Below are 27,387 nucleotides of genomic sequence, written 5' to 3'. Positions count from 1 at the left end.
ATTGGCAGCAGGGTATGAGTTTTGTTAGCCTGCCACCAGTTTTGATAGCCTTTACGTGCTCCTGGACGTTTGCTCTTTTCTGCTGCTACAAACACGGTTACCAATTTTTTTTTTATTGGGATTTCCCCCTTTTTTGGCAATGTTGTATCCCCAAAAGTAACTTTTTTCTTGGCCTTTTAGAAGTCAATACCTTCCATAAATTCTAGGGTTCCCAGCCTCCTGCTGGGGTTGATGATGATGATAATGATGATGATATTGGATTTATATCCCGCCCTCCACTCCGAAGAGTCTCAGAGCGGCTCACAGTCTCCTTTCCCTTCCTCCCTCACAACAGACACCCTGGGAGGTAGATGAAGATATTGGATTTATATCCCGCCCTCCACTCCAAAGAGTCTCAGAGCGGCTCACAATCTCCTTTCCCTTCCTCCCCCATGACAGACGCCCTGTGAGGTAGATGAAGATATTGGATTTATATCCCGCCCTCCACTCCGAAGAGTCTCAGAGCGGCTCACAGTCTCCTTTCCCTTCCTCCCTCACAACAGACACCCTGGGAGGTAGATGAAGATATTGGATTTATATCCCGCCCTCCACTCCGAAGAGTCTCAGAGCAGCTCACAATCTCCTTTCCCTTCCTCCCCCACAACAGACACCCTGTGAGGTAGATGAAGATACTGGATTTATATCCCACCCTCCACTCCAAAGAGTCTCAGAGCGGCTCACAGTCTCCTTTCCCTTCCTCCCCCACAACAGACACCCTGGGAGGTAGATGAAGATATTGGATTTATATCCCGCCCTCCACTCCGAAGAGTCTCAGAGCGGCTCACAATCTCCTTTCCCTTCCTCCCCTGCAACAGATGCCCTGTGAGGTAGATGAAGATATTGGATTTATATCCTGCCCTCCACTCCAAAGAGTCTCAGAGCGGCTCACAGTCTCCTTTCCCTTCCTCCCCCACAACAGACACCCTGGGAGGTAGATGAAGATATTGGATTTATATCCCGCCCTCCACTCCGAAGAGTCTCAGAGCGGCTCACAATCTCCTTTAACTTCCTCCCCCACAACAGACACCCTGTGAGGTGGGTGGGGCTGAGAGGGCTCTCACAGCAGCTGCCCTTTCAAGGACAACCTCTGCCAAAGCTATGGCTGACCCAAGGCCATGCTAGCAGGTGCAAGTGGAGGAGTGGGGAATCAAACCCGGTTCTCCCAGATAAGAGTCCACTACACCAAACTGGCTCTACACCAAACTGGGATGGGATTTCTCGTGATTTTGGAGCCTCCAACCTGCTGCCACAGAACTGGCTGGCAGGAGAGCCCCACCTCTGCTGCGTTTCCCCCACCAATCAGCTGATTGGCGCGGGGGGCGGGGTCGGCCTAGGAGGCACTTCACAGCCCCTTCCCTGGCCTTAAAATGGTGAAAACAGTGTGTGGGGGGGGAGGCACTGTGGTGGGGTGGGGCAGTGAGGCTGCGAGAGGGGTGGCAAGGCTGTGCAGGAGGGACAGCAAGGCCGCACGGGGGACGGCAAGGCTGCACGGTCCTTTGGAAACAGGCTGCGGCCTGGTACCCGGCCCGGGGGTTGGGGACCCCAGGTTAGAGCATAACCTGGAAATGATGTCACGTTCTTCCAAAGCTCCATCCTCCCCATGGACCACCCTTTAGAATCTTCCAGCATTTGCTGTCTCAGGACTGGAAAGCCTACACACACACACACACAAATGTGCACATAGGCGCATAAGAACGAGGGCTTTGCATTTAACAGTTCCTCCGTTCATGGACTCTACTTAACACCATGACGACCATTTTCTTTGAACATTTTGTACAAGGCTACCCCCAGGATATATATACGAATCTACCTGGCTTCCTGACACTTTCACCATCTGAGGCAGGCTTTGAAAACTGAGGGCTAATTCACATATGTATATGTACCACTTTGTGACTCAGCATTTCGGGGGTGGGGGGAAGTAACATCTGTTGTGTGTTTTAGGTGCAACCAAAATCAGCACTTGATGACTATCCATCAAACATGTAAACTGTTTCCAGCAAAAAAAAGATTGGTTCCTTAAACTGACATCGGATGATATCGAGATTTTATCTAGATTGATCAATTTTTGTTGGCTGATCTGCAAAGACACCACTCAGCCGTACCATGTGGAACTCAGTGGGGTGGGGAGGGGAAGAGACAATAGGTAAGTTTGGTGCATAATAATGCCTGGATAACCTGTGACCTTCTATGCTTCAATGGAATGTTTACATTTTTTTTGTCACAACCTATGACACTTCAACAGACAAATCAGTGATCCATGAACATATCTGGATTGGCTGGGGGTTTTTTATGTTATTGTGATGTCAGAACAGATCAGTTTAACCAGGGGTGGAGTTCTAGCAGGAGCTCCTTTGCATATTAGGCCATACCCCCCTGATGTAGCCAACCTTCCAAGAGCTTACAAAGCTCTTTTTTGTAAGCTCCAGGAGGATTGGCTACATCAGGGGGTGTGTGGCCTAATATGCAAAGGAGCTCCTGCTAGAATTCCACCCTTGAGTTTAACCTCAAGAAGGCACAGGAAGTGAGTCTTAGAGACTGGGTCCAAGATGTCCCTGTGGCAGCTGGGAGTAGACAGTGGCAAGGAGGAATCCGTAGAAAAGAGCAAGAGTCTGAAGACTCTTAAAGACTAGCAAAATTTGTGGCAGGGGAGGAGCTTTTGTGACAGCTGAAAAAGTGAGCAGTCACTCACAAAAGCTCCTCCCCTGCAGCCACAAATTCTGTTAGTCTTTACAGTGCTCCTGGACTCTTGTTCTTTTCTACTGCTACAGACAGACTAACATGGCTCCCCATCCTGATTTCTCTCAGGGGGTGGGGGGTGGAATCAGACATTTAAGATGCAATATATGACCCTGCCTTGGTGGGGAGGGCAGGGTATAAACTGAAATAAATAGGATGATAGAAGATGGATGGATAGAAGATAGATGATAGAAGATGGATGGATGGATGGAAGATAGATGATAGAAGATGAAGATAGATGGATGGATGGATAGAAGATAGAAGATGGATGGATGGATGGATAGATGGATAGATGGATGGATAGAAGATGGATGGATGGATGGATGGAAGATAGATGATAGAAGATGAAGATAGATAGATGGATGGATGGATGGAAGATAGATGATAGAAGATGAAGATAGATGGATGGATGGATGGATGGATGGATAGAAGATAGATGATAGAAGATGGATGGATGGATGGATGGATAGAAGATAGATGATAGAAGATGGATGGATGGATGGATGGAAGATAGATGATAGAAGATGAAGATAGATGGATGGATGGATGGATGGATGGGAGGACCACCAGGTTGGATGGGAGGACCCCCAGGAAAATCCAGGGTGGTTATGTAGAGCCAGGCGATGGCAAACCACCTCTGAACATCTCACAGGTTGCCATAAGTTGGCTACAACAACAGCACTTCCCACTACATCTCAGTTCTCTAAAGTTTACACTTTTGGAGTATTTTGTTCACAATCCATACTTGCCATCTAGTTTCCCATATGCATGACCCCCGACGGGCAGTGACCAGTGGGGGCACCTGCGAAACAGAGGCCATCTCCACACTAGACCTTGAACCCTGGTTCAACCCTCTCTCCAAACGGACATTCAACACTTGAATCATGGAATCATAGAATTTATGAATCTATGATTCTAGTGTAGAAAATCAGTTCGGGGCCAGGGCAGAACCAGGATGAACAATCTAGTACGGAATTTTTGAGAAATCCGAGTTGTGAAAATCCCAACTCTGACGCAGACTTGCTGAAATGGCCTTTGATAAGGCAATTGGATAATGGAGAACTGAACCTTACTGGGGCACCGTGAAGACTGCAGGTGAGATTAAGGGTCAAGGGGACTGGAGGAAGATTATCAAGGCAGCTGAAATGGAAGGGGAAAGGGCAGATTTGCTAGGCCACGATCCAGTTTATACTCTTGATCTCCTGCTGGTGCAAATGGGATGAGCAGCTGGAAGCAGAACATTCTCCAGTTGGGAGGCCAGCACCACGGACGAGGTGCTCTGGATCTCAGGAAGCCCCCTGCTCCCCTTCCCCTCCCCACCCCCAGCTATTAAGATTTTTGAAAGACGCTTCCACTCGGCCAGGAGTTGCAGAGTGCGGTTAGTCAGACGGCTGCTGCATTCCGCCCACCTCGAAAGAGCAAAATGGGTTTAGTGGGCAGGCAATGACGGGGCGTGGTTGAAATACAAACAGCGGAGGGTTACGCTTGCACGGGAGGCCCTGCCTGCCCCCTTCCCATCGTGGAATCCCTTTTCTTCCCCGATATGTGGGGATGCAGGAAGTCGGGTGGTGGTGGTGGTGGGGAGTTAGCCGATATGCAGGGGAGCCAGGATCTGTGGATTCTCTCTGTCTCTCTGACACAGGAACGGTGCTGTGCGTGTCGTTATTGGGTTCGAAAAAGAAAGCGGAGGGTTGGGGCCTCTAGAGAATCTACCTTCTGGGTGGACCAGGAGGGAGGGCTGGGTGCTGGAGTGGGAGAGGGGATGGGAGGGGGCAGAGGGTCTCGGGTTGCCTTCCCAGCTGCCCTTGGGCAACCAAAAGAGCTTGTTCATCCACGAAGCCAGCGAATGACGGGCGGCATGCCGTTGGACATCTCCCATCATGCTCCACCAGGCCTGGGTACATTTGGGATCAAAGAACGTTAACTCTTAAGGCAAGATCCTCCCCCCCCCCTCCCCGATTTGAGAGGCTAAAGGGGGGGGGAAACAAAAAGACTTGCAAGGCCTACATCCCTCCCCCTTCTGTAAGGCAGTTTTTTGAGGTATGAGGGGGAGGAGGGGCGGGGAAGGGAAGGGAAGGGCTGCAACCAGAAAGCATGTTAGAAGAACACAGAAAGCCGGACATGGGAGTCTCCGAATCGTGTCTCTGGCACAGACCCAGTTCAAGGTGTTTTGCGCAGAAACCCCGTCAGGGCTTGAGGTGGAACAACCTGCCCCGGAAAGAACCCCTCCCCCTCCTCCTTCTTGTATCCCAGCCATAATCAGGGACCTTCACCTGATTTCAGGGGTGTTATTTTGCCTGCATCCCCAGTCGTCCGTTAATCCTGAGAATCTGGGCTTGGTTTTGTTTCGTTCCGCCCAGGGCCGGTCCTGCCGCTAGGCGAACCAGTCGTCGCTTCCCCCAGCATTTCACCAGGACGGCGTTACGCTATGCCGTTAGCCATCAGCCGCACGCTGTTCACCGCATGCTGTGTTCCCTCGAAGCTGAGTTAGCGTGAGCCAGCTCACACGTTTTTGTCTCAGCTCAGGAAAAATGGCCCCGGAGCACAACAATGTGGATGCAGTCGCTCACCGCTTTCATGCCAGGAGCTCACAAAGTAGAATTTTCGCTCACAAGACTCTGCAGCTTAGAGGGAACGTTAGGGGAGGGACAGTGGCTCAGTGGTAGAGCATCTGCTTGGGAAGCAGAAGGTCCCAGGTTCAATCCCTGGCATCTCCAAAAAAGGGTCCAGGCAAATAGGTGTGAAAAACCTCAGCTTGAGACCCTGGAGAGCCGCTGCCAGTCTGAGAAGACAATACTGACTTTGATGGACCAAGGGTCTGATTCAGTATAAGGCAGCTTCATATGTTCAAATTACCGCCTATGTCGGCGGGATTGTTTACTGTGCTGCTCCTGTTTTGTAATGTCTGTTGTCTATATTATTTGAACTCTTGTCGTTTTATTGCTGTGAGCCGCCCTGAGCCCGCTTGCGGGATAGGGCGGGATATCAATCTAAATTAATTATTAACTAGGTGATCGCCTAGGGCGCAGGCCTTCTAGGGGTACCAAACTGGGTCCTCCCCGTGTGATCTGGTGACATTATCAGTGCAGGGGGAGGGGGAGAAGTTAGACTTGCCTAGGGTGCCAGGCAGTCGAGTGTCGGCCCCAGTTCGGTAAACGAACATGTTTCTGGCCCTCATGGTTGCAGAGAGAAGCCTCATAAGATTACAGGGCTTTATCAGCTCAGGACTGCGCCCAGAAGAGGGCTTTTCACATTTCTTTTCATTTCATATCTGCTGCAGTGCTACAGCAGAGGTCGGTAAGACAAAGGGACAGAAGCCCTTTAAAGGGACTTCAGGGGAATGTGAGGCAGGGGCCAGCCCTATGGAATATTCAGCCATGGCAGGGTATAAGACGAAGGAGAAAGAGATTGGATCTATACCCTACCTTTTTGACAATCTCCTTCCCTTCCTGTCCCCACAACAGACACCCTGTGAGGTAGGCGGGGCTGAGAGAGCACTGAGAGAACTGGGACTGACCCAAGGTCACCCAGCCGGCTGCCTGTGGAGGAGGGATGGGGACAGGAGCGGCCCTAGGCACCAGAGCCATCGCACACCCCCACCCATGGCACCACGCTCCCTGCTCCTTCCTCCCTCCCCCACCATGTCTATTTCAGCACCAGGGAACCGCGGCTGCTCTCCCCAGCTATCTAAAGGCGTGCCCTCCACCAATCGGCTGATCAACGGGTAAAACCACGGTGCGCTCACCGTCAGTGCTCGGGGCAGGCCAGCAGCAGCAGGAAGGAGCGTGAAGCCTGAAAGCGTGCTGCCGCCGCTTGTCATGAGCCCTGATGAGGAGGAGCCGGAAGGGTTAACAAACCTGGAAGAGTTGCCAGCCAGTTCCTCAGCTGAATAAATAGCAGCTGGCCCATCAATCACTCTCCAGGCACCAGTGTCAGCTGTTGACGATCAATTTCCTCCAAGCTCTCCTCCTCCCATCTCAAGAGTTCGAAGCAGGCTCCGGAAAGAACTTTCAGGGCGAAGACATGAGGCACGCCGATACTTCAGATCTCTCAGTCCTGAGTTCTAGCAGAGTTACTGCCACTCAGAGGCTGCAGGCTGATTGAGACTCCCACATAGCTCCCACCCAGGACCTGGTAACCACGTGGAAGCAACAAGTCTATTCTCTTGCTTGCATCCACGCTTCTTCCTGATCCTGGCCTGCTTGATTGCCTTGGCACCCTGACCTTTTGGCTTTTGGACACTGACTTCTGATTCCTGTTTGTGATTCTGCATTGGTGACCTGGCTCCTGTTTGACTTCCTGGACTATGACCTTGGACTGGCTTTGGACTCCTGCCTGCCTGCCTGCACCCTGAGAACGTGACACTGCCTCCTCTCCTGGATGGGAAGGGAGCAGGGAGGAGGCAGGCAGTGGTGCGCTTTCAGGCTTTGCATTCCTTCCCACTGCTGCTGGCCTGCCCTGGGCACTGACTGTGAGCGCACAGTGGTTTTACCCGCCAATCAGCTGATCGGCGGAGGAGTGGACGCACTTTTAGATAGCCGGAGAGAGCAGCGTTCAACCGCGGTTTCCTGGCATTGACATAGACATGGTGGGGGAGGGAGGAGGACCCGGGGAGCAGGCAAACTAGGTGTTTGCCTAGGGGGGAGGAGGGAAGGCCGAATTCAGTGCACCCGCCCTGCTGGCGCCCTAGGCAACCGCCTAGTTTGACTAGTGGGTGAGCTGGCCCCAGAGGGGGAATCAAACCCAGTTCTCCAGATTAGAGTCCGCTGCTCCTAACCACTACATCAAACTGGCTCGCCAGCGAAATGCCTCCTCCCATTCAGTCTAGTTTATGCCTTGCCACCCCATGTACACAAATATATATCAGACGCCTACGAAGCCTCAGGCTTGAATCCAGACCGAAATGTCAATCGGCAGAATGGACGTTTTGTGCCTTTGCCATTTCATGGTAGGATCACCAGGTTTCCCTCTAGGGCGGGTGATATCCCATCGGCACCCGCTGTTTCCTGCCACTGCTCTATCGGCCGGTAGGAGAAAAAAATAATAATTTCAAAATTGCTGTTGGTATGTCTCCGCTTCCAGGAAAAACCCAGAAGTGACATTACTCCACTCTGTGGTTTTTACCATAGAGCTTCCAGCAATTGATAGAGCGGTGTGACTTCACTCTCAGGTTTTCCTGGGAGTGACACAGCACCATTACACACGGGGCTCTTTTTCTAGCAGAAGCTCCTCTGCATATTAGGCCACGTCCCCCTGATGTAGCCCATCCTCCTGGAGTTTACAGTAGGCCCTGTACTGAGCCCTCTAAGCTCTTGGAGGATTGGCTACACCGGGAGGGCGTGGCCTAATATGCAGAGGAGCTCCTGCTAGAAAAAGAGCCCTGATGACACAGCCTCAGGGCTTCTTTTTTTTTTGAGCAGGAACGCAGTTCCGGCTGGCTTGGCATCAGGGGGTGTGGCCTAATATACCAATGAGCCCCTGCTGGGCTTTTCCTACATAGCCCACATGCCCACCCACCAGCTCCAACTGCAGCCCACTAATCTGGGAAACAGAGGGAGACCTAGAGGGAAATGGAGGACCGGGGGTGCGGGGTGGGCCTGCAGTGGGAGTGGGTGGAAACTGCAAGTTTAGTTGGGATCTAATCCATAATTTTTCATTCATCCCAAATCTGTTTTTCTCAACCGTTCCCCAAACGCATCCTGATGCTCACCACTCACTGCTTATATGTCACTTCTGAGCACATACCCCAGACAGGGATCATCCTGAAAGGACGGAGGGCAAAGAGGGATTTGAAACTGGACCGACCACCAGCACCTTTCTCTGGGTTCTGTTTTTTGGAGTGAGCGACTCAACATGTCTGAACATTGGAAGGCACTACCTCACTCTAAGTGTGTATGGGTGCGATCTCCTTGAATGGGATGCCTCTCTTTGGCTTACCCTGGGAGCTGCCAGGAAGTAGGCAGGGTAGGTGGCTGCCTAGGGCGCCCCTCCCACCTGGCGCCCCCTTACTCCCCTACACTCTTTGGAGGCTCCCAAGGAAGCTTCTGTAGAGTGCGGTGTTTTAGTGGCGCTTGGCCACTTTCAACCCAAAAGTGGCCGGGCGGCGCTAAAACACGGTGCTCTCCGAAGAGCACCATGTTTTAGTGGCGCCCCACCGCTTCCAGGACAAAAGCGGCCGAGCGGCGCCTTCATGCAAAGGCGCTGCTCAGCCGCTTTCAACCCGAAAGCGGCTCAGTGCTGCTAAACCCGAGCCCTTCGGAAGCTTCTAACGAAGCCTCTGAAGAGCCAGGTGGCCCTGCACGATGACATCACTTTGTGATGACATCATGCTGTGTGCAACAAGAGCTGGGTGGGGGGAGGCACGGCACAGGGGCTGCCTGGGGGCTGCCCTCCGACCCCTCCTCTCTCTGTCTCTCATTGTCCTCTCTGTCTCTACATGACACCGTGTCAGGGGTGGAATTCTAGCAGGAGCTGCTTTGCCTATTAGACCACACACCCTTGATGTAGCCAATCCTCCAAGAGCTTACAAAAAAGAGCCCTGTAAACTCTTGGAGGATTGGCTACATCAGGGGTGTGTGGCCTAATAGACAAAGGACCTCCTGCTAGAATTCCACCCCTGGGCCACACACCCCTGATGTAGCCAATCCTCCAGCAGCTTACAAAAAAGAGCCCTGTAAACTCTTGGAGGATTGGCTACATCAGGGGTGTGTGGCCTAATAGGCAAAGGAGCTCCTGCTAGAATTCCATTCCCTGCAGTGTGCGATGAATAAGGACAGTTGCTATATAAATCTGTGGATTAGGCCGATCAAGAGAACGAGGACAGGAAGTGTTGCATCACGGCTGAGTTCTTGTGTCCCTTTCTGACACCCCCGAGAACTGCGGACAGACACTTTTGATGTCAGTCAGCAATTTTTCTCCAGACCTGTTTGGCAAGGGATCCTTGAGAGGCCGACTTCTCAGCACGGAGCAGGAGTCGCTGGGGATGTTTGCGTGCGGGGAAGATATCTGTGAAATTCCTCCATTGGGCAGGGGGGTTGGACTAGATGACCCTGGGAGGTGTCTTCCCACTCTATGATTCTATGAAATGCTGGCCACTGTTAGCCACTAATTTACAGCCCCTTCTCTGGGGATTCCCAAGACTGCTCCATCTCTTTTCTGGTTTGTAGGGCTGCCGGCTCTAGGTTGTGAAATACCTGGAGATTTTGGGGGTGGGGCTTGGGGAGGGCAGGGTTTGGGGAGGGGAGGGACATCACGAGAGTATAATGCACTAAAGCTCACCCTCCAAGCAGCCATTTTCTCCAGAAGGACTGATCTTGGTTGTCTAAAAGGTATAGGTAGTCCCCTGTGCAAGCGCCAGTCGTTTCCGACTCTGGGGTGCCGTTGCTTTCACAACCTTTTTCCCGGCAAACTTTTTACAGGGTGGTTTGCCATTGCCTTCCCCAGAATTCTACACTTCCCCCCCAGCAAGCTGGGGACTCCTTTGACCGACCTCGGAAGAATGGAAGGCTGAATCAACCTTGAGCCAGCTACCTGAACTCAGCTTCCGCCGGGATCTAACTCAGGTCGTGAGCAGAGCTTCGGACTGCAGTACTGCAGCTTTACCACTCTGCGTCACGGGGCTCTTCTTGGTTGTCTACAGGGGTGGGATTCTAGCAGGAGCTGCTTTGCCTATTAGGCCACACACCCCTGATGCAGCCAATCCTCCAAGAGCTTACAAAAGAGAGCCTTGTAAGCTCTTAGAGGATTGACTGCATCAGGGGCGTGTGGCCTAAAACGCAAAGCAGCTCCTGCTAGAATTCCAACCCTGGTCGTCTACAGATCAAGTCTAATAGGGGGAGATCTCCAGGTGCCACCTGGAGCCTGGCAAGCCTAGGCTCATGTGTTCAAGCACTGCATTCACTGGCTTTTTGAAGAAGATGAAGAAGATATTGGATTTATATTCTGCCCTCCACTCCAAATTTCAGAGTCTCAGAGCGGCTCACGATCTCCTTTATCTTCGCCCCCCCCCCCACAACAGACACCCTGTGAGGAGGGTGGGGCTGAGAGAGCTCTGACAGAAGCTCCCCTTTCAAGGACAACTCCTACGAGAGTTATGGCTGACCCAAGGCCATTCCAGCAGGTGCAAGCAGAGGAGTGGGGAATCAAACCCGGCTCTCCCAGATAAGAGTCCGCACACTTCACCACTACACCAAACTGGCTCTCCTGGGTCTTTTCTGCCTTGAGAGTACAGTGAGGGGAATGACACTCATAGGTTGGCATTAGGGTCTCTCTCTCTCTCTCTCTTTCTCTCTCCCTCCCGCTGGGATGAAACCACCATGTCCTGGGACGGGGTAAGAGATAGATGAGGCATCTACTCCTGGAGCTGCTGCTAAAGCAAAGGAAAGGTTGGGTTGGGGGGGACAGGAACACTCTTAGGAGGAATCAGATGCTAACAGGCTCTTCCCCTTGGCCTCATACCTGGGTCTGGATGCGATTAAGGCCCCGGAACCAAAGAATCTGGCCACGGCGCAACTCCCGCTCGGCATGGTCAATTTCCTCCTCATCCTCCGCCATCTCTTCGTCAGTGATTTCGTCCTTGCCGGGACCATGGCCTGCCTCCTTCAAGCACTTGAGCTGACTAGTAGGGATGCTGGCGATGACCTGTAGGAAACAGCAGATTTCTAGCTCTGTCATGACCATGGGCCTAGCGAGGCCTACAGGCCTCAGGGAAGCCTGCTTAGGAGTTACTGGGGAAAGTAGATAACTCACTGAAAATGTCAAGACAGTGTGCGTTTGCAATAAAAAAGGCCAACGCCATGCTGGGAATTATTAGGAAGGGAATTGAAAACAAATCAGCCAGTATCATAATGCCCCTGTATAAATCGATGGTGCGGTCTCATTTGGAGTACTGTGTGCAGTTCTTGTCGCCGCACCTCAAAAAGGATATTATAGCATTGGAGAAAGTCCAGAGAAGGGCAACTAGAATGATTAAAGGGCTGGAGCACTTTCCCTATGAAGAAAGGTTGAAACGCTTGGGACTCTTTAGCTTGGAGAAATGTCGACTGCGGGGTGACATGATAGAGGTTTACAAGATAATGCATGGGATGGAGAAAGTAGAGAAAGAAGTACTTTTCTCCCTTTCTCACAATACAAGAACTCGTGGGCATTCGATGAAATTGCTGAGCAGACAGGTTAAAACGGATAAAAGGAAGTACTTCTTCACCCAAAGGGTGATTAACATGTGGAATTCACTGCCACAGGAGGTGGTGGCGGCCACAAGTATAGCCACCTTCAAGAAGGGTTTAGATAAAAATATGGAGCACAGGTCCATCAGTGGCTATTAGCCACAATGCATGTGTGTATATAAAATTTTTTGCCACTGTGTGACACAGAGTGTTGGACTTGATGGGCCGTTGGTCTGATCCAACATGGCTTCTCTTATGTTCTTATGTTAAGCCTACATCTCCCAGGATCCCCTCTGATTGGGTTAGGGTTCCCAAATCCCCCGCTAGGCCTGGAGACTCCAGATTTGGAGCCTCCTCCCCCCGCTGGCCATAAAAGGGAAAGCGGGGGGGAGGGGAGGGAGGAGAACGGCAGCCAGAGCTCTTCCGTTTTCTCAGGCTGCTTCCCGCCCCCAGTCAGCTGGCCGGTGAAGGGAGGGGAGCCCAGCCACGCCCCCAAAGGACCATGTGCCTTTGCACCTCCGGAGGTGAGTGAGTTCTGTCCCCTGCATCAGATTTCCCAGAAACGGGGGGTGGGGGTGGAGGGGGGGTGGAGAGGGAAACGTCTTCTCATAGGGTATAATGGGGAATTGATCTGGAGGTTTCGGGGGCTCTGGGGGAGCTGTTTTTTGAGGTAGAGGCACCAAATTTTCAATATAGTATCTAGTGCCTCTCCCCAAAGTATCCCCCAAATTTCAAAACGATTGGACCAGGGGGTCCAATTCTATGAGCCCCAAAAGAAGGTGCCCTTATCCTTCATTATTTCCTATGGAAGGAAGACATTTAAAAAGGTGTGCTGTCCCTTTAAATGTGATGGCCAGAACTCTCTTGGAGTTCAGTTATGCTTGTCACACTCTTGTTCCTGGCTCTGCCCCAATGTCTCCTGGTCCACCCCCAAAGTCTCCTGGCTCCACCCCCAAAGTCCCCAGATATTTCTTGAATTGGACTTGGCAACCCTAGATTGGGTTGCGAGGGTTTTGGAGGGAAACAGGCCCAGAGAGGGGTGGGGGCCTGGGGAAGAGAATATATAAAGGCCAAGCCCAGGAAGGGAGTGGTCTTTTCCTAGGAGGCAGAGCTGAGGAAGAGCTGCTGCCAGGAAGAGACCCTTGCCCTGTGAGGTAGGGTGAGTAGGCCCAGGTCTGACTGAGACAGTTAGGGACAGCAAGTTCAGACGGGTTAGGGCATTTGGTTATTTTTCCCTTCCTCCCTTTTACTGTTCTATGCACCTTGCTTGTTTATATTGCACTGACCTTAAAATAAACCTTTTTGTTGTTCACTCTGCCCGGTCCTCATGCCTATTATTTGGCCTAAGCTGCAAAAGGCCTGAAGGACTTGGAAGGGAACTCTGGGCCTTGTCAAGGGGAACCCTTAACCTAGAGTGGTGGCAGCAATTGATAATACCCCTAGGGTTGCCAAGTCCAATTCAAGAAATATCTGGGGACTTTGGAGGCGGAGCCAGGAGCAAGGGTGTGACAAGCATAACTGAACTCCAAAGGGAGTTCAGGCCATCACATATCAAGGGACCATACACCTTTTCAATGCCTTCCTTCCGTAGGAAATAATGACGGATAGGGTCACCTTTTTTGGGGGGGGCTCATAGAATTAGACCCCCTGGTCCAATCTTTTTGAAACTTAGGGAGTATTTTGGGGAGAGCCACTGGATGCTATGCCGAAAATTTGGTGCCTCTACCTCAAATAACGGCCCAGAGAGCCCCAGATACCCATGGATCAATTCTCCATTATTTCCTATGGGAATGAGTCTCCTCAGGGAATAATGGAGTTTCCACAGACATTCCCCCCCCAAACCGCTTTCTGATGACCCTGAAGCAGGGGGAGGGCCTCCAAACCGGGGGATCCCCTGCCCCCACCTGGGGATGGGCAACCCTAAATCCCCCCCTGAGTTGTGACAAGCTCTATCAGAAGACTTTCATAGAATCATGGAAGGGACCTCCAGGGTCATCTAGTCCAACCCCCTGCACAATGCAGGAACTTCATAAATACCTCCCCGCCACTCCCTTCCTGCCCTTCTTAAGAACACAAGAGAAGCCATGTTGGATCAGGCCAATGGCCCATCCAGTCCAACACTCTCTGCCACACAGTGGCCAAAAAAACAGGGGCCATCAGGAGGTCCACCAGTGGGGCAAGGGCACTAGAAGTCCTACCACTGTTGCCCCCCCTGCCAAGCACCAAGAATACAGAGCATCACTGCCTCAGACATATGAACACAAGAGAAGCCATGTTGGATCAGGCCAATGGCCCATCCCGTCCAACACTCTGTGTCACACAGTGGCCAAAAAAAAAAAATAATTTACATCTCCAATTTAAATTGACTTGAAAGAACTGATTCCCCGCACTGTGTTGTCACTCTGGGGACATAAGCTGCCTTTACTAAATTCCATAGGAGTTGCAGAAAGAGACTGTGACCGATCTCACACTAGGGCTTGTTCCAGGTGCAGAGCCCTTCTGCCCCTGGGCGCTTCTCTCCGTTTTCGCACAAGCTGATGCGGAGCTCTGAGTTGGCGTGTCGCTTTTCTGTGGCAAGCGGAAATTGCTTGTAAGAGGATCTTGCTTACCACAGGAAAGCGGCGTGCCAACTCACAGCTCCGTGGCAGCTTGTGCAAAAACTGAGAGAAGCACGGGGAGCAAAAGGGCCCTTTGCCCAGAACGAGTCTAGTGTGAAATCAGTCTGTGTCTCTACTTGAAAGAATTTACTCTCGCTGTGGTGTTTGCGAAGTCAGTGTGTATTGGAACTCTCTCTTCGAGAGAACTTTCCCCCAGCGGTGCGGGGAAATCAATTCCTTCAAGTCAATGGCCATTGTAGATTTTCATTGTGTGCGTATTTGTACCGGCGATGTAAATTTTTGTATTAGTAATCACAGTCAAGAGCTGGGCTTGAATTCAGCAAGAGCTCACAGGAGCACAGCTCCTGAACCTCCAGCCAGGTGTCTGCATGCAGTGGGGAGTTCTCTCTCCACTGCACACAGATCCCGGGGCACAGGGCTTCTTTTGAGCAGGTACACACAAGAACACAGTTCCGGCTGACTTGGTGTCAGGGGGTGTGGCCTGCTATGCAAATGAGGCCCTGGTGAGCTCTCCCTACAAAAAAGCCCTACGTGAAACAATGGTGATGTTGGGTAGTGTGGCCTAATATGCAAATGAGTTCCTGCTGGGGCATATGCAAATGAGATACGCTACTGAGCCCTCCTGCACCTTTTTTTTCTACAAAAGGAGCCCTGGTCAAGAGAAAACATACAGCAGTATTTTTGAATCATCCATAGACTGCATTTATTCTTTAGTAATTCTAGTCATGAGCTATCACAGCTTCTGTTGTGGGCAGGGGTCGTTTTGTAGAAACATAGGTGGCGGAGCTCATTAGCATCACTCATTAGCATAAAGCAACCCCCCCAGCTAAAAACAACCCCGTTCAAGAAAGGAGAACCCTGGGCAAGTGAGGCCTGCTTGGGCTGGCTAGAGATCCAGCCACAGCCTGAGCAGGCCTCGCTTGCCTGGGGCTCTCCTTGCCCACCCCGGTCAAAAGGCCAGCAAGCCACCCACCACCCAAAATCACATAAGAAGTGGAGAAAGGGTGGTGTGGGCTTCTCCAGGGGTTAATGAGGGCTGTCGGTGGTGTGGTAAAGCCCCTGGGGGTTGGCTGACTGCCCATTCTCCTAATCCAGGGATTGTTATGCAGCTGCACCTTTTATTCAGTGGACAAGATAGGTGAGGAGGAAGAGGGGGAACCCTCAGAAAGGTTCAAGGGCTGTGCTCCTGTGAATTCCTGCTGAGCATAACTCATTAGCATATGCCACCCCCCCCCCCAACCAAAAGCAACCTGATGCAAGAAAGGAGAGCCCCGGGCGAGCGAGGCCTGCTTGGGCTGGCTAGACATCCGGCCACCCCAAGCAGGCCTCGCTCGCCTGGGGCTCTTCTGGGCTGCCCCTCCTCCTAGTCAAAAGGCCAGCAAGCCACCCACCACCCAAAATCACAAAAGAAGTGGAGAAAGGGTGGCGTGGGCTTCTCCGGGGATGAATGAGGGCTGCTGGGGGTGTGGCAAAGCCCCTGGTGGCTGGCTGGCTGGCTGCCCACTCTCCTAATCCAGGGATTGTTCTGCAGCTGCACCTACTATTCAATGGACAAGGTAGGTAGGTGGGGAGGAAGAGGGGGAACCCTCAGAAAGGTTCAGGAGCTGCGCTCCGGTGAGCTCTTGCTGAATCTGAGGCCTGGTTGTAGGTCGTATTTAGGGCCATCAACCTTCGGGTGGTAAGCAGGAGATCACTGATGTTACAATTGATTTCCAAGTGGCAGAGATCGGAACCCCTGGGTGCTTTGAAAGGTATGGCATTATGAAGCCCCTCCCCTCCCCAAGCCTCACCCTCTTTAGGCTCCAAATCTCCAGGTATTTCTGAACCTGGAACTGGCAACTCTATTCATATTTCAGAGGGCAAAGGATTGGAATTGGAAAATGAATTCTTTGGATGGGTTCAGGGGAGCTGAACCTGCCAAATTTAATCCCATGTTTGAGCAGACAAACAAGCCGGAAGGAAGGTCTTCTTACCTGTCCCCAGACGAGTTCCCCGACGCCCACAAAGAGACACCAGAGCCATTGTTCTGCATTCAGTGGGGAACAGCTGAATGGCTTCCCTCCAAATTGCACAATGACTATCTGTGTAGAAAGGAAAATAGAGATGGTGAGAAAAACTCATGTTCTTATGAGTTAAGAACATAAAAGCATCAGAAGAGCCCTGCTGGATCACAGTGGCCAGCCAGTTCCTCTGGAGGGCTAACAACAGGGCTGAGTGGCCTAATATGCAAAGGAGCTCTCCTAGAATTCCACCCCTGCATATTAGGCCACACACCCCTGATGTAGCCAATCCTCCAAGAGCTTACAGGGCTCTTTGTACAGGGCCTACTGTAAGCTCCAGGAGGACTGGCTACATCAGGGGGTGTGGCCTAATATGCAAAGAAGCTCTCCTAGAATTCCACCCCTGCATATTAGGCCACACACCCTGATGTAGCCAATCCTCCAAGAGCTTACAGGGCTCTTTGTACAGGGCCTACTGTAAGCTCCAGGAGGACTGGCTACATCAGGGGGTGTGGCCTAATATGCAAAGAAACTCTCCTAAAATTCCACCCCTGCATATTAGGCCACACACCCCTGATGTAGCCAATCCTCCAAGAGCTTACAGGGCTCTTCGCACAGGGCTTACTGTAAGCTCCAGGAGGATTGGCTGCATCAGGGGGTGTGCCCTAATATGCAAAGGAGCTCTCCTAGAATTCCACCCCTGCATATTAGGCCACACACCCCTGATGTAGCCAATCCTCCAAGAGCTTACAGGGCTCTTTGTACAGGGCCTACTGTAAGCTCCAGGAGGACTGGCTACATCAGGGGGTGTGGCCTAATATGCAAAGAAGCTCTCCTAAAATTCCACCCCTGCATATTAGGCCACACACCCCTGATGTAGCCAGTCCTCCAAGAGCTTACAGGGCCTACTCGTAAACTCTTGGAAGACTGGCTACATCAGGGGCGTGTGGCCTAATATGCAAAGGAGTTCCTGCTACAAAAAAAGCCCTGGAAATAATAATAAAATAGATGCACTAAGTTCAAGGAAAGAGTGGCAGAAGTCTCAGGACAAGAAGAACTGCAGTTCCTCCAGCAGCTCTTCTCTGCAAGGGTCGGTGCGGAAATGGGACTAGAAGAATCACAGCTTCCCAAAGCTGTGCCTTATCCCTTTCCCACAACCGAAAGAAATCTTAATCATCCGCCGCTATAGGGCTTTTTTTTTGTAGCAGGAACTCCTTTGCAAATGAGGCCACGCACCCCTGATGTAGCCAATCTCCATGACAAGCATCACTGAACTCCAAAGGGTGTTCTGGTGTTCACATTTAAAGGGACCGCACACCTTTTTAAATGCCTTCCTTCCATCGGAAATAATGGATAAGAGCACATTCTTTTGAGACTCATAGAATTGGCACCCCAGTCCAATCGTTTGGAAACTTGGGAGGTATTTTGAGGAGAGGCACTGGGTGCTGTGCTGAAAATTTGGTGCCTCTACCTCAAAAAACAACCCTCCCCCAGAGCCCCAAATACCGGCAGATCAATTCTCCATTATTTCCTATGGGAATAAGTCTCCATAGGGAATAATGAGTTCCCAGAAGACATTTCCCTCCCCTCCACTTTCTGATGACCCTGAAGCGGGGGGAGGGCCTCCAAACCGGGGGATCCCCTGCCCCCACCTGGGGATTGGCAGCCCTAATCCACTCATCTGTTCAACTTCTTGCACCAAGGGTCCCCAGACTGCAGGCTCATCTGGAATTCTGACATGGCATGGTATATGAACATATGAAGCTGCCTTATACTGAATCAGACCCTCAGTCCATCAAAGTCAGTATTGTCTACTCAGACTGGCAGCGGCTCTCCAGGGTCTCAAGCTGAGGTTTTTCACACTGTTTTGCCTAAACCCTTATTTGGAGATGCCAGGGATTGAACCTGGGACCTTCTGCTTACCAAGCAGATGCTCTACCACTGAGCCACCGTCCCTCCCCATGAACATATGAAGCTGTCTTCTACTGAATCAGACCCTTGGTCCATCGAAGTCAGTATTGTCTACTCAGACTGGCAGCAGCTCTCCAGGGTCTCAAGCTGAGGTTTTTCACACCTCTTTGCCTGAACCCTTGAGTTGGAGATGCCGGGGATTGAACCTGGGACCTTCTGCTTACCAAGCAGATGCTGTACCACTGAGCCGCCGTCCCTCCCTATGGTAGGCACGGCAACAAAAATGGCTGCCCAAAATGGCTGCCCCAGGAGGTGGCGCCAGCCACAAAACGATTGCCACAGCTTGACTTCAGTAACATAATGTAGACCAGAGGTGTCAAACCTATTCGTTATGAGGGCCGGATCTGACATAAATGAGACCTTGTTGGACTGGGCCATGTTGAGCTGGGCCATGTGTGTACCTATTTATGACTAGGTGGCAGAGATATAAACTTTATAAAGGATGCAGACAAACACTCGGTCTTAAAGGTGCTTTCTTTGTATTTCTCCCTGGAACTGGGCAAAGGAAGCTCTGGCCCTTTCCTTCCTTCCTCAAGGGACCAGGAGGGAGAGGATCCTCAGTTTATAAAGGAAGAGAGGCTTGGCTCAGTCGCTCTGCTGTGTGATTGAGAGAACCTGGCAAAGCTCTGCCTCCCCCCCCCCTTTTCTCTCCAAGGGAGAAGCCTCATCCAATGGAGAAATAGAGGATTACTCTGTAGCTCCACTGTGTGATTGAGCAAGCCTGGCAAAGCAAGCTGTGATGCAGAAGGAAGCAAGAGAGAGGGAGAAGGAAGCAGATGACAGCCAGTTGCTCGGGGGCCTGCTAGGAGCCCTCCGGGGGCCTCATTCGACCCCTGGGCTGCATGTTTACATCCCTGGTGTAGACCCTTGTGCTGTGGGGGCAGCTGCTGCCAAAATAACATTTCTTTAAAAAAATAAATAAATCTGCAGTCAGTCAAATCTCCAACAGTCGATCAGAATCTTTGCTGGGCAAAAGTCCCACCTGACTCCACCCGCTTCCTAAAAACATTTGGCACCAAGAAAGGTGTTTGGGGACCCCTGCCCTTAGACAGTACACTTCTTGGGGCACAGGCCTGTAGTTCTGTGAAGTGCTGCATATATTGCAGGCAGGGCTTTTTTTGGCAGAAAAAGCCCAGCAGGAACTCATTTGCATGTTAGGCTACACCCCCTGGCATGACCATTGTTCCACGCAGGGTATTTTTTGTAGGAAAAGCCCAGCAGGAACTCATTTGCATATTAGGCCACGCCTCCTGACACCAAACAGCCAGAACTGCATCCCTGTGCGTTCCTGCTAAAAAAAAAGCCCTGATTGCAGGGAGAGTGTACATACACATGTGCGCGCACACACACACACACACCATCTACACCAGGGTGGCCAACGGTAGCTCTCCGGATGTTTTTTGCCTACAACTCCCATCAGCCCCAGCCAGCATGGCCAATGGCTGGGGCTGATGGGTGTTGTAGGCAAAAAAACACCTGGAGAGCTACCATTGGCCACCCCTGATCTACACCATTTGCCATTTAGTGTCCGCACCTCCCTCCTCTATCCCGGTTCACACGCCTGTTTGCTCTAGCCTGTACCTGTATGCCAAAGGTGCCCAGCACAATGCTGCAAAAGATGGGTTGCCAAAAATGCCATCGAAGACGTTGCGCTCGCCATGGATCTTGCGGGCGTTGATCTCGTTGAAGAGCTGCATCATGACGAAGGTGTTGAAGATGATGGTGTAGTGCTCCGAGGATGGGGAGTGAAGGGGGGCGTTGCGGCCACTGTCGATGTCGAAAAAAACCTCGCCTGCAAAGTGGGGGGGGGGGGGAGGCAGGAAAGCAGCACATCATGGGACAGATACCAGACTCAGTCAACCAGAGGTCTCTCTCTGTCTATCTCCTTCTGTCCTTCAAGCAATCAATCATTTTATTTATATCCCGCCCTCCCTGCCGAAGCAGGCTCAGGGCGGCTAACAACATTAAATCAATACATTAAGTTTATTTATTTATTTATTCCGTAACTTATATCCCGCCCTTCCCACAAGTGGCTCAGGGCGGCTTACAAGTTATACAGTAATGTTTAAAAACAATAACTAGTTTAACAATTCAATTAAAATTCTAAAATTAATAAAATCAACATCCTGGTGCTATTCCGGCAGATGGTAACTTTACTTAGCAGTCTCTCTCTTTAATCGGTGAAGGCCATCCCAAAGAGAATGGTCTTGCAGGCCCTGCGGAACTGTTCAAAGTCCCGCAGGGCCCGCATTTCTTCCGGGAGCTGATTCCATAGGTGTGGAGCCATAGCAGAGAAGGCCCGGGTGCGGGTACTCTGTAGTTTCACCTCTTTCGGCCCGGGGATGGTCAGCAGGTTTTTCCCTGCTGACCTCAGTGCTCTCTGGGGTTCATATGGGGAAAGACGGTCCCTCAGGTAGGCAGATCCTCGGCCATATAGGGCTTTAAAGGTAATAACCAGCACTTTGTAACGAATCCGGTATATAACTGGCAACCAGTGCAGCTCGCGCAGCCCTGGCTGTATGCGCTCCCACTTTGGGAGCCCCAATAGCAGCCTAGCAGCCGCGTTCTGCACCAGCTGCAGCTTCCGGGTTTGGCACAGAGGCAGCCCCATGTAGAGGGCATTACAGTAATCCAGTCTTGAGGTGACCGTTGCATAAATCACTGTTGCCAGGTCCTGACGCTCTAGGAAGGGGGCCAACTGCCTTGCCTGCCTCAAATGAAAAAAGGCTGACTTAGCAGTGGCTGCTATCTGGGCCTCCATTGATAATGAAGGCTCCAGTAGAACTCCCAAGCTCCTGACCCGGCGTCAAAAACCAGGAGAGGTATTTCCCTCCCCAGAGCGCCCCGACCCAGGCAAAGAACTTCTGTCTTCGCTGGATTCAGCTTCAACCCACTCAGCCTTAACCAAGTTGCCATGGCCTGCAGTGCCAGGTCCAATTTCCCTGGGATGCAGCCAGGCCGGCCATCCATTAGCAGATAGAGCTGGGTGTCATCCGCATACTGGTGACACCCAAGCCCATGCTTCCGGGCAATCTGGACAAGGGGGCGCATATAGACATTAAATAGCATCGGTGAGAGAACTGCTCCCTGAGGCACCCCACACTCTAGTGTGCACCTCTGGGACAGCTCACCCCCGATTGCCACCCTTTGTCCCCGATCCTCGAGGAAGGAGGAGAGCCATTGTAAAGCCAACCCCCTAACCCCTGTATTGGCAAGGCGGCAGGTCAGTAGCCGATGGTCAACCGTGTTGAACGCGGCCGACAGATCTAACAGCATCAGCACTGCCACACCACCTCGATCCAGATGCCTGGATCAAACCAGGCCCATAGCTATGGAAGAGACTGGGGGGCCCAGGCTGCTCTACGTAAACCCCCCTTCCCTCTGTGGGCCTCCTCCATTCCCAGGCTATTTCTCCCCCCCCCCCACACCCAGCGTGTGCAAGAGAGAGCGAGAGAGCACAAGAGAGTGACTGCGACAGAGAGAGAGAGAGAGACGGAGAGAAAGTGGGAAAGTGAAAGGAGGCATCGACAGCAAAAGTGTGAGAAAGAGCAGGAGAGAGAGAATGAGAGAGAGAGTGACTGCGAGTGAGACAGCACGAGAGTGACAGCAAGAGCGACAGAGAGAGCTAGAGAAAGCACAAGAGAGAGAGAGCTACAGCGAGTGTGAGAGAAAGGACAAGAGAGTGACAACAACTATGAGAGAGAACGCGCGAGAGGAGAGAGCGACAGCAAAAGCGAGTGAGAGCAGGAGAGAGCAGGAGTGACAGCAAATGAGAGAGAGCACAAGAGAGCGACAGCGAGTGAGAAGCACGAGAGAGAGCGACAGCAAAAGTGACAGTGACAGAGAGAGAGCATGAGAGAGAGTGACAGCAAGAGCGACAGAAAGCACAAAAGAGAGACAGCAAATGAGAGAGGAGTGACCACAAGAGAGCAACAGCAACAGTGAGAGAGAAAGCGTGAGAGGAGAGAGCGACAGCAAAAGCGAGTGAGAGCAGGAGAGAGCAGGAGTGACAGCAAATGAGAGAGAGCACAAGAGAGCGACAGCGAGTGAGAAAGCACGAGAGAGAGCGACAGCAAAAGTGACAGTGACAGAGAGAGAAAGCGACAGTGACAGAGAGAGAGCATGAGAGAGAGTGACAGCAAGAGCGACAGAAGCACAAAAGAGAGACAGCAAATGAGAGAGGAGTGACACAAGAGAGCGACAGCAACAGTGAGAGAGAAAGCGTGAGAGGATGAGAGCGACAGCAAAAGCAAATGAGAAAGAGAAAGCAGGAGAGAGAGAGCACAAGAGAGAGAGGTGGGGCTGGGTGGCTGGCTGCAAAATTTTATCCCCTGGGCCCCCCTATCCAAACATATCTGGCTACGGGGCTGGCTCAAACCTGCCCTCCAATCCCGATCAGCACCGTAAGAACCCACCGACAAAGAGAAGGGTGAAGATGATGATGAGCTGGTACACGGCATGGCCCAAAATGTTCTTCATCATGGTGCGGGAGATGAGGGGCTTGTTGCGTCCGTACGGCTTGCGCAGGAGCAGGGCCTCCGTCGGGGGTTCGGTGGCCAGAGCCAGGGAAGCGAAGGTGTCCATGATCAGGTTCACCCACAGCATCTGAACGGCTTTGAGTGGGGAATCCTGCAAGAGAAGTTGAGATGGAGAGGCATCATGACAAACATACATGTCATCAAGCTGCAATAGACTTTTGGTGAGCCAGAAAGAGGCTTTAAAGGCAAGCGAGAAGCAGAGGTGGTTTGCCATTGCCTTCCTCTGCAGAGTCATCCTTGGTGGTCTCCCATCCAAATATGGTGGCCCTAAAAAGGGACTTCCAAGATAAGTGAGAGGCAAAAGTGGTATTCCAGTGCCTGTCTCTGCAAAGAGTCTTCCTTGGTGGTCTCCCATCCAAATATGGCAATCCCAGCAAGGGGCTTTCCAGGCAAGCAAGAAAAAGACGTGGTTGGCCATTGCCTTCCTCTGCAGAGCAATCCTTGGTGGCCTCCCATCCAAGTACTGACCCTGCTTAGCTTCCTCTTATGGTGATCCCAGCAAAGGGCTTTCAAGGCAAGTGAGAAGCAGAGGCGGTTGGCCATTGCCTTCCTCTGCAGAGTCTTCCTTGGTGGTCTCCCATCCAAGTAATGACTCTGCTTAGCTTCCCTCTTATGGTGATCCCAGCAAAGGGCTTTCAAGGCAAGTGAGAAGCAGAGGTGGTCTGCCATGGCCTTCCTCTGCAGAGTCTTCTTGGTGGTCTCCCATTCAAGCACTGACTCTGCTTAGCTTTCAAGAGCTCATGAGATCAGGCTATACCCTGGTGGCTTTCTGTTCCAAGGCATCATTAGAGCAGCTATTATTATCCATCACCAGAGCAGCAAGAGCAGACATAATTAACCCGTATGGGAAAGAATGAAGAAGCAGCACTCCATTCTACCCTTCCAGGATGTGTAAAGTTAATCGCTACCACCTTGGCACTAATTTACACTTAGAGAAGAAAACCCAATGGGGTTTGGGGCATATTGAATGGGCCTTGGGCATCTTTTGATATGAATCAAGAACCAAAACCAAAGTTCAATAGCAAGAATGTCATCTTTTCATGCTTACGATTCTAGGTTTAGTTCCTTAATCTCTCTAATGAAGAACTTCTGCCTCAGGGCACAATTTACATTACTAAGGCAAATGCTAGTTAAGAACATAAGAACATCAGAAGAGCCCTGCTGGATCAGACCAGGGGTCCATCTAGTCCAGCATCCTGTCTCACACAGTGGACAACCAGTTCCTCTGGAGGGCCAACAACAGGGCAGAGAGGCTGAGGCCTTCATAAGAACATCAGAAGAGCCCTGCTGGATCAGACCAGTGGTCCATCTAGTCCAGCATCCTGTCTCACACAGTGGTCAACCAGTTCCTCTGGAGGGCCAACAACAGGGCAGAGAAGCTGAGGCCTTCATAAGAACATCACGAAAGCCCTGCTGGATCAGACCAGTGGTCCATCTAGTCCAGCATCCTGTCTCACACAGTGGTCAACCAGTTCCTCTGGAGGGCCAACAACAGGGCAGAGAAGCTGAGGCCTTCATAAGAACATCACGAAAGCCCTGCTGGAGCAGACCAGTGGTCCATCTAGTCCAGCATCCTGTCTCACACAGTGATCAACCAGTTCCTCTGGAGGGCCAACAACAGGGCAGAGAGGCTGAGGCCTTCATAAGAACATCACGAAAGCCCTGCTGGAGCAGACCAGTGGTCCATCTAGTCCAGCATCCTGTCTCACACAGTGGTCAACCAGTTCCTCTGGAGGGCCAACAACAGGGCAGAGAGGCTGAGGCCTTCATAACATCACAAAAGCCTTGCTGGAGCAGACCAGTGGTCCATCTAGTCCAGCATCCTGTCTCACACAGTGGTCAACCAGTTCCTCTGGAGGGCCAACAACAGGGCAGAGAGGCTGAGGCCTTCATAACATCACAAAAGCCTTGCTGGAGCAGACCAGTGGTCCATCTAGTCCAGCATCCTGTCTCACACAGTGGTCAACCAGTTCCTCTGGAGGGCCAACAACAGGGCAGAGAGGCTGAGACCTTCATAAGAACATAAGAAGAGCCCTGCTGGATCAGACCAGTGAGAGACCATCTAGTCATATGAACATATGAAGCTGCCTTATACTGAATCAGACCTTTGGTCCATCAAAGTCAGAGTTGTTTTCTCAGACTGGCAGCGGCTCTCCAGGGTCTCAAGCTGAGGATTTTCACACCAATTTGCCTGGACCCTTTTTTGGAGATGCCAGGGATTGAACCTGGGACCTTCTGCTTCCCAAGCAGATGCTCTACCACTGAGCCACCGTCCCTCCACCATCCGTCTAGCATCCTGTCTCACACAGTTGCCAAGGCCTTCATAAAAACATCAGAAAAGCCCTGCTGGATCAAACCTGTGGTCCATCTAGTCCAGTATCTTGTCTCACATAGTGGCCAACCAGTTCCTCTGGAGGGCCAACAGGAGGGCAGAGAAGCTGTGACTTTCATAAGAACATCAGAAGAGCCCTGCTAGATTAGACCAGTGAGGGTCCATCTGGCCCAGCATCTCATTTCACACAGTGGCCAACCAGTTCCTCTGGAGGGCGAACCACAGGGCAGAAAGGCCAAAGCCTTCATGATAACATCAGAAGGGCCCTGCTGGATCAGACCAGTGGTCCATCTAGTCCAGCATCCTGTCTCACACAGTGGTCAACCAGCTCCTCTGGAGGGCCAACAACAGGGCAGAGAGGCTGAGGCCTTCCCCTGATGTTTCCTCCTAGTTTTGGGATTCAGAGGATCAGTGTCTCTGAATGTGGAGCTTTCCCTAGACACCATGGCCAGTAGCCATTGACAGACCTATCCTCCATGAATCTACCAAATCACCTTTTAAAGCTGTTTATTGCTGTGGAGGGAAGCTGGGTTGTAGGCAAGCACTGGTGGAGGTGAAAGAGCAAGGGCCCTCACTGCATCTATAGATTCTACCCAGTGAACCCTTTGTGGCTCTTATACAACTGTCTCTCCCAGCCAAGCATATTTCCAGTCTCAATGCCTATACGGGCAGCAATGGGTCACAAACCGCAAGGGTAGCGTTGCCAGCTCCTGTAGAGGATGGGTGGTGGGTAAGGTTGCCAGCTCCAGGTTGGGAATTCTCTTCAGGGGAACTGCTCTCTGTAGCCTGGAGATAAGCTGTAATTCCAGGGGATCCCCAGGTCCCACCTGGAGGCTGGCATCCCTGGACCTCAGTGGGGCACAAGGCCACAGAGTCCCCCCTCCAAAGCAGCCCTTTCCTCCAGGGGAACTGATCTCTGCACTCTGGAGAGGAGCTGGAATTCCGGGGGATCCCCAGGTCCCCCCTGGAGGCTGGCATCCCTGAACCTCAGTGGGGCACAAGGCCACAGAGTCCCCCCTCCAAGGCAGCCCTTTCCTCCAGGGGAACTGAGCTCTGCACTCTGGAGAGGAGCTGGAATTCCGGGGGATCCCCAGGTCCCCCCTGGAGGCTGGCATCCCTGAACCTCAGTGGGGCACAAGGCCACAGAGTCCCCCCTCCAAAGCAGCCCTTTCCTCCAGGGGAACTGAGCTCTGCACTCTGGAGAGGAGCTGGAATTCCGGGGGATCCCCAGGTCCCACCTGGAGGCTGGCATCCCTGAACCTCAGTGGGGCACAAGGCCACAGAGTCCCCCCTCCAAGGCAGCCCTTTCCTCCAGGGGAGCTGATCTCTGCAGTCTGGAGAGGAGCTGGAATTCCGGGGGATCCCCAGGTCCCACCTGGAGGCTGGCATCCCTGAACCTCAGTGGGGCACAAGGCCACAGAGTCCCCCCTCCAAAGCAGCCCTTTCCTCCAGGGGAACTGAGCTCTGCAGTCTAGAGAGGAGCTGGAATTCCAGGGGATCCCCAGGTCCCCCCTGGAGGCTGGCATCCCTGAACCTCAGTGGGGCACAAGGCCACAGAGTCCCCCCTCCAAAGCAGCCCTTTCCTCCAGGGGAACTGAGCTCTGGAGTCTGGAGAGAAGCTGGAATTCCAGGGGATCTCCAGGTCCCACCTGGAGGCTGGCATCCCTGACCCTCAGTGGGGCACAAGGCCACAGAGTCCCCCCTCCAAAGCAGCCCTTTCCTCCAGGGGAACTGATCTCTGCACTCTGGAGAGGAGCTGGAATTCCGGGGGATCCCCAGGTCCCCCCTGGAGGCTGGCATCCCTGAACCTCAGTGGGGCACAAGGCCACAGAGTCCCGCCTCCAAAGCAGCCCTTTCCTCCGGGGGAACTGATCTCTGCAGTCTAGAGAGGAGCTGGAATTCCGGGGGATCCCCAGGTCCCACCTGGAGGCTGGCATCCCTGAACCTCACTGGGGCACAAGGGTCCCCCCTCCAAAGCAGCCCTTTCCT

The 27,387-nt window shown here is 52.2% G+C and overlaps 1 protein-coding gene across 1 annotated transcript in view; it reads right to left on the bottom strand.

Moving 5' to 3' along the window:
- Positions 1–27,387, bottom strand: part of ATP2B3 (ATPase plasma membrane Ca2+ transporting 3) — a 141,688-nt gene that overhangs the window by 20,959 nt on the left and 93,342 nt on the right. The window contains 5 exon segments of the mRNA XM_060252485.1: positions 11,233–11,415; positions 16,531–16,638; positions 20,110–20,150; positions 20,153–20,320; positions 22,944–23,157. Coding sequence (XP_060108468.1) covers positions 11,233–11,415; positions 16,531–16,638; positions 20,110–20,150; positions 20,153–20,320; positions 22,944–23,157 — 714 coding nt within the window.

This window comes from Heteronotia binoei, chromosome 13, assembly GCF_032191835.1.
Source record: "Heteronotia binoei isolate CCM8104 ecotype False Entrance Well chromosome 13, APGP_CSIRO_Hbin_v1, whole genome shotgun sequence".
Taxonomy (NCBI): domain Eukaryota; kingdom Metazoa; phylum Chordata; class Lepidosauria; order Squamata; family Gekkonidae; genus Heteronotia; species Heteronotia binoei.
This window is presented reverse-complemented; position numbering and strand designations above follow the sequence as displayed.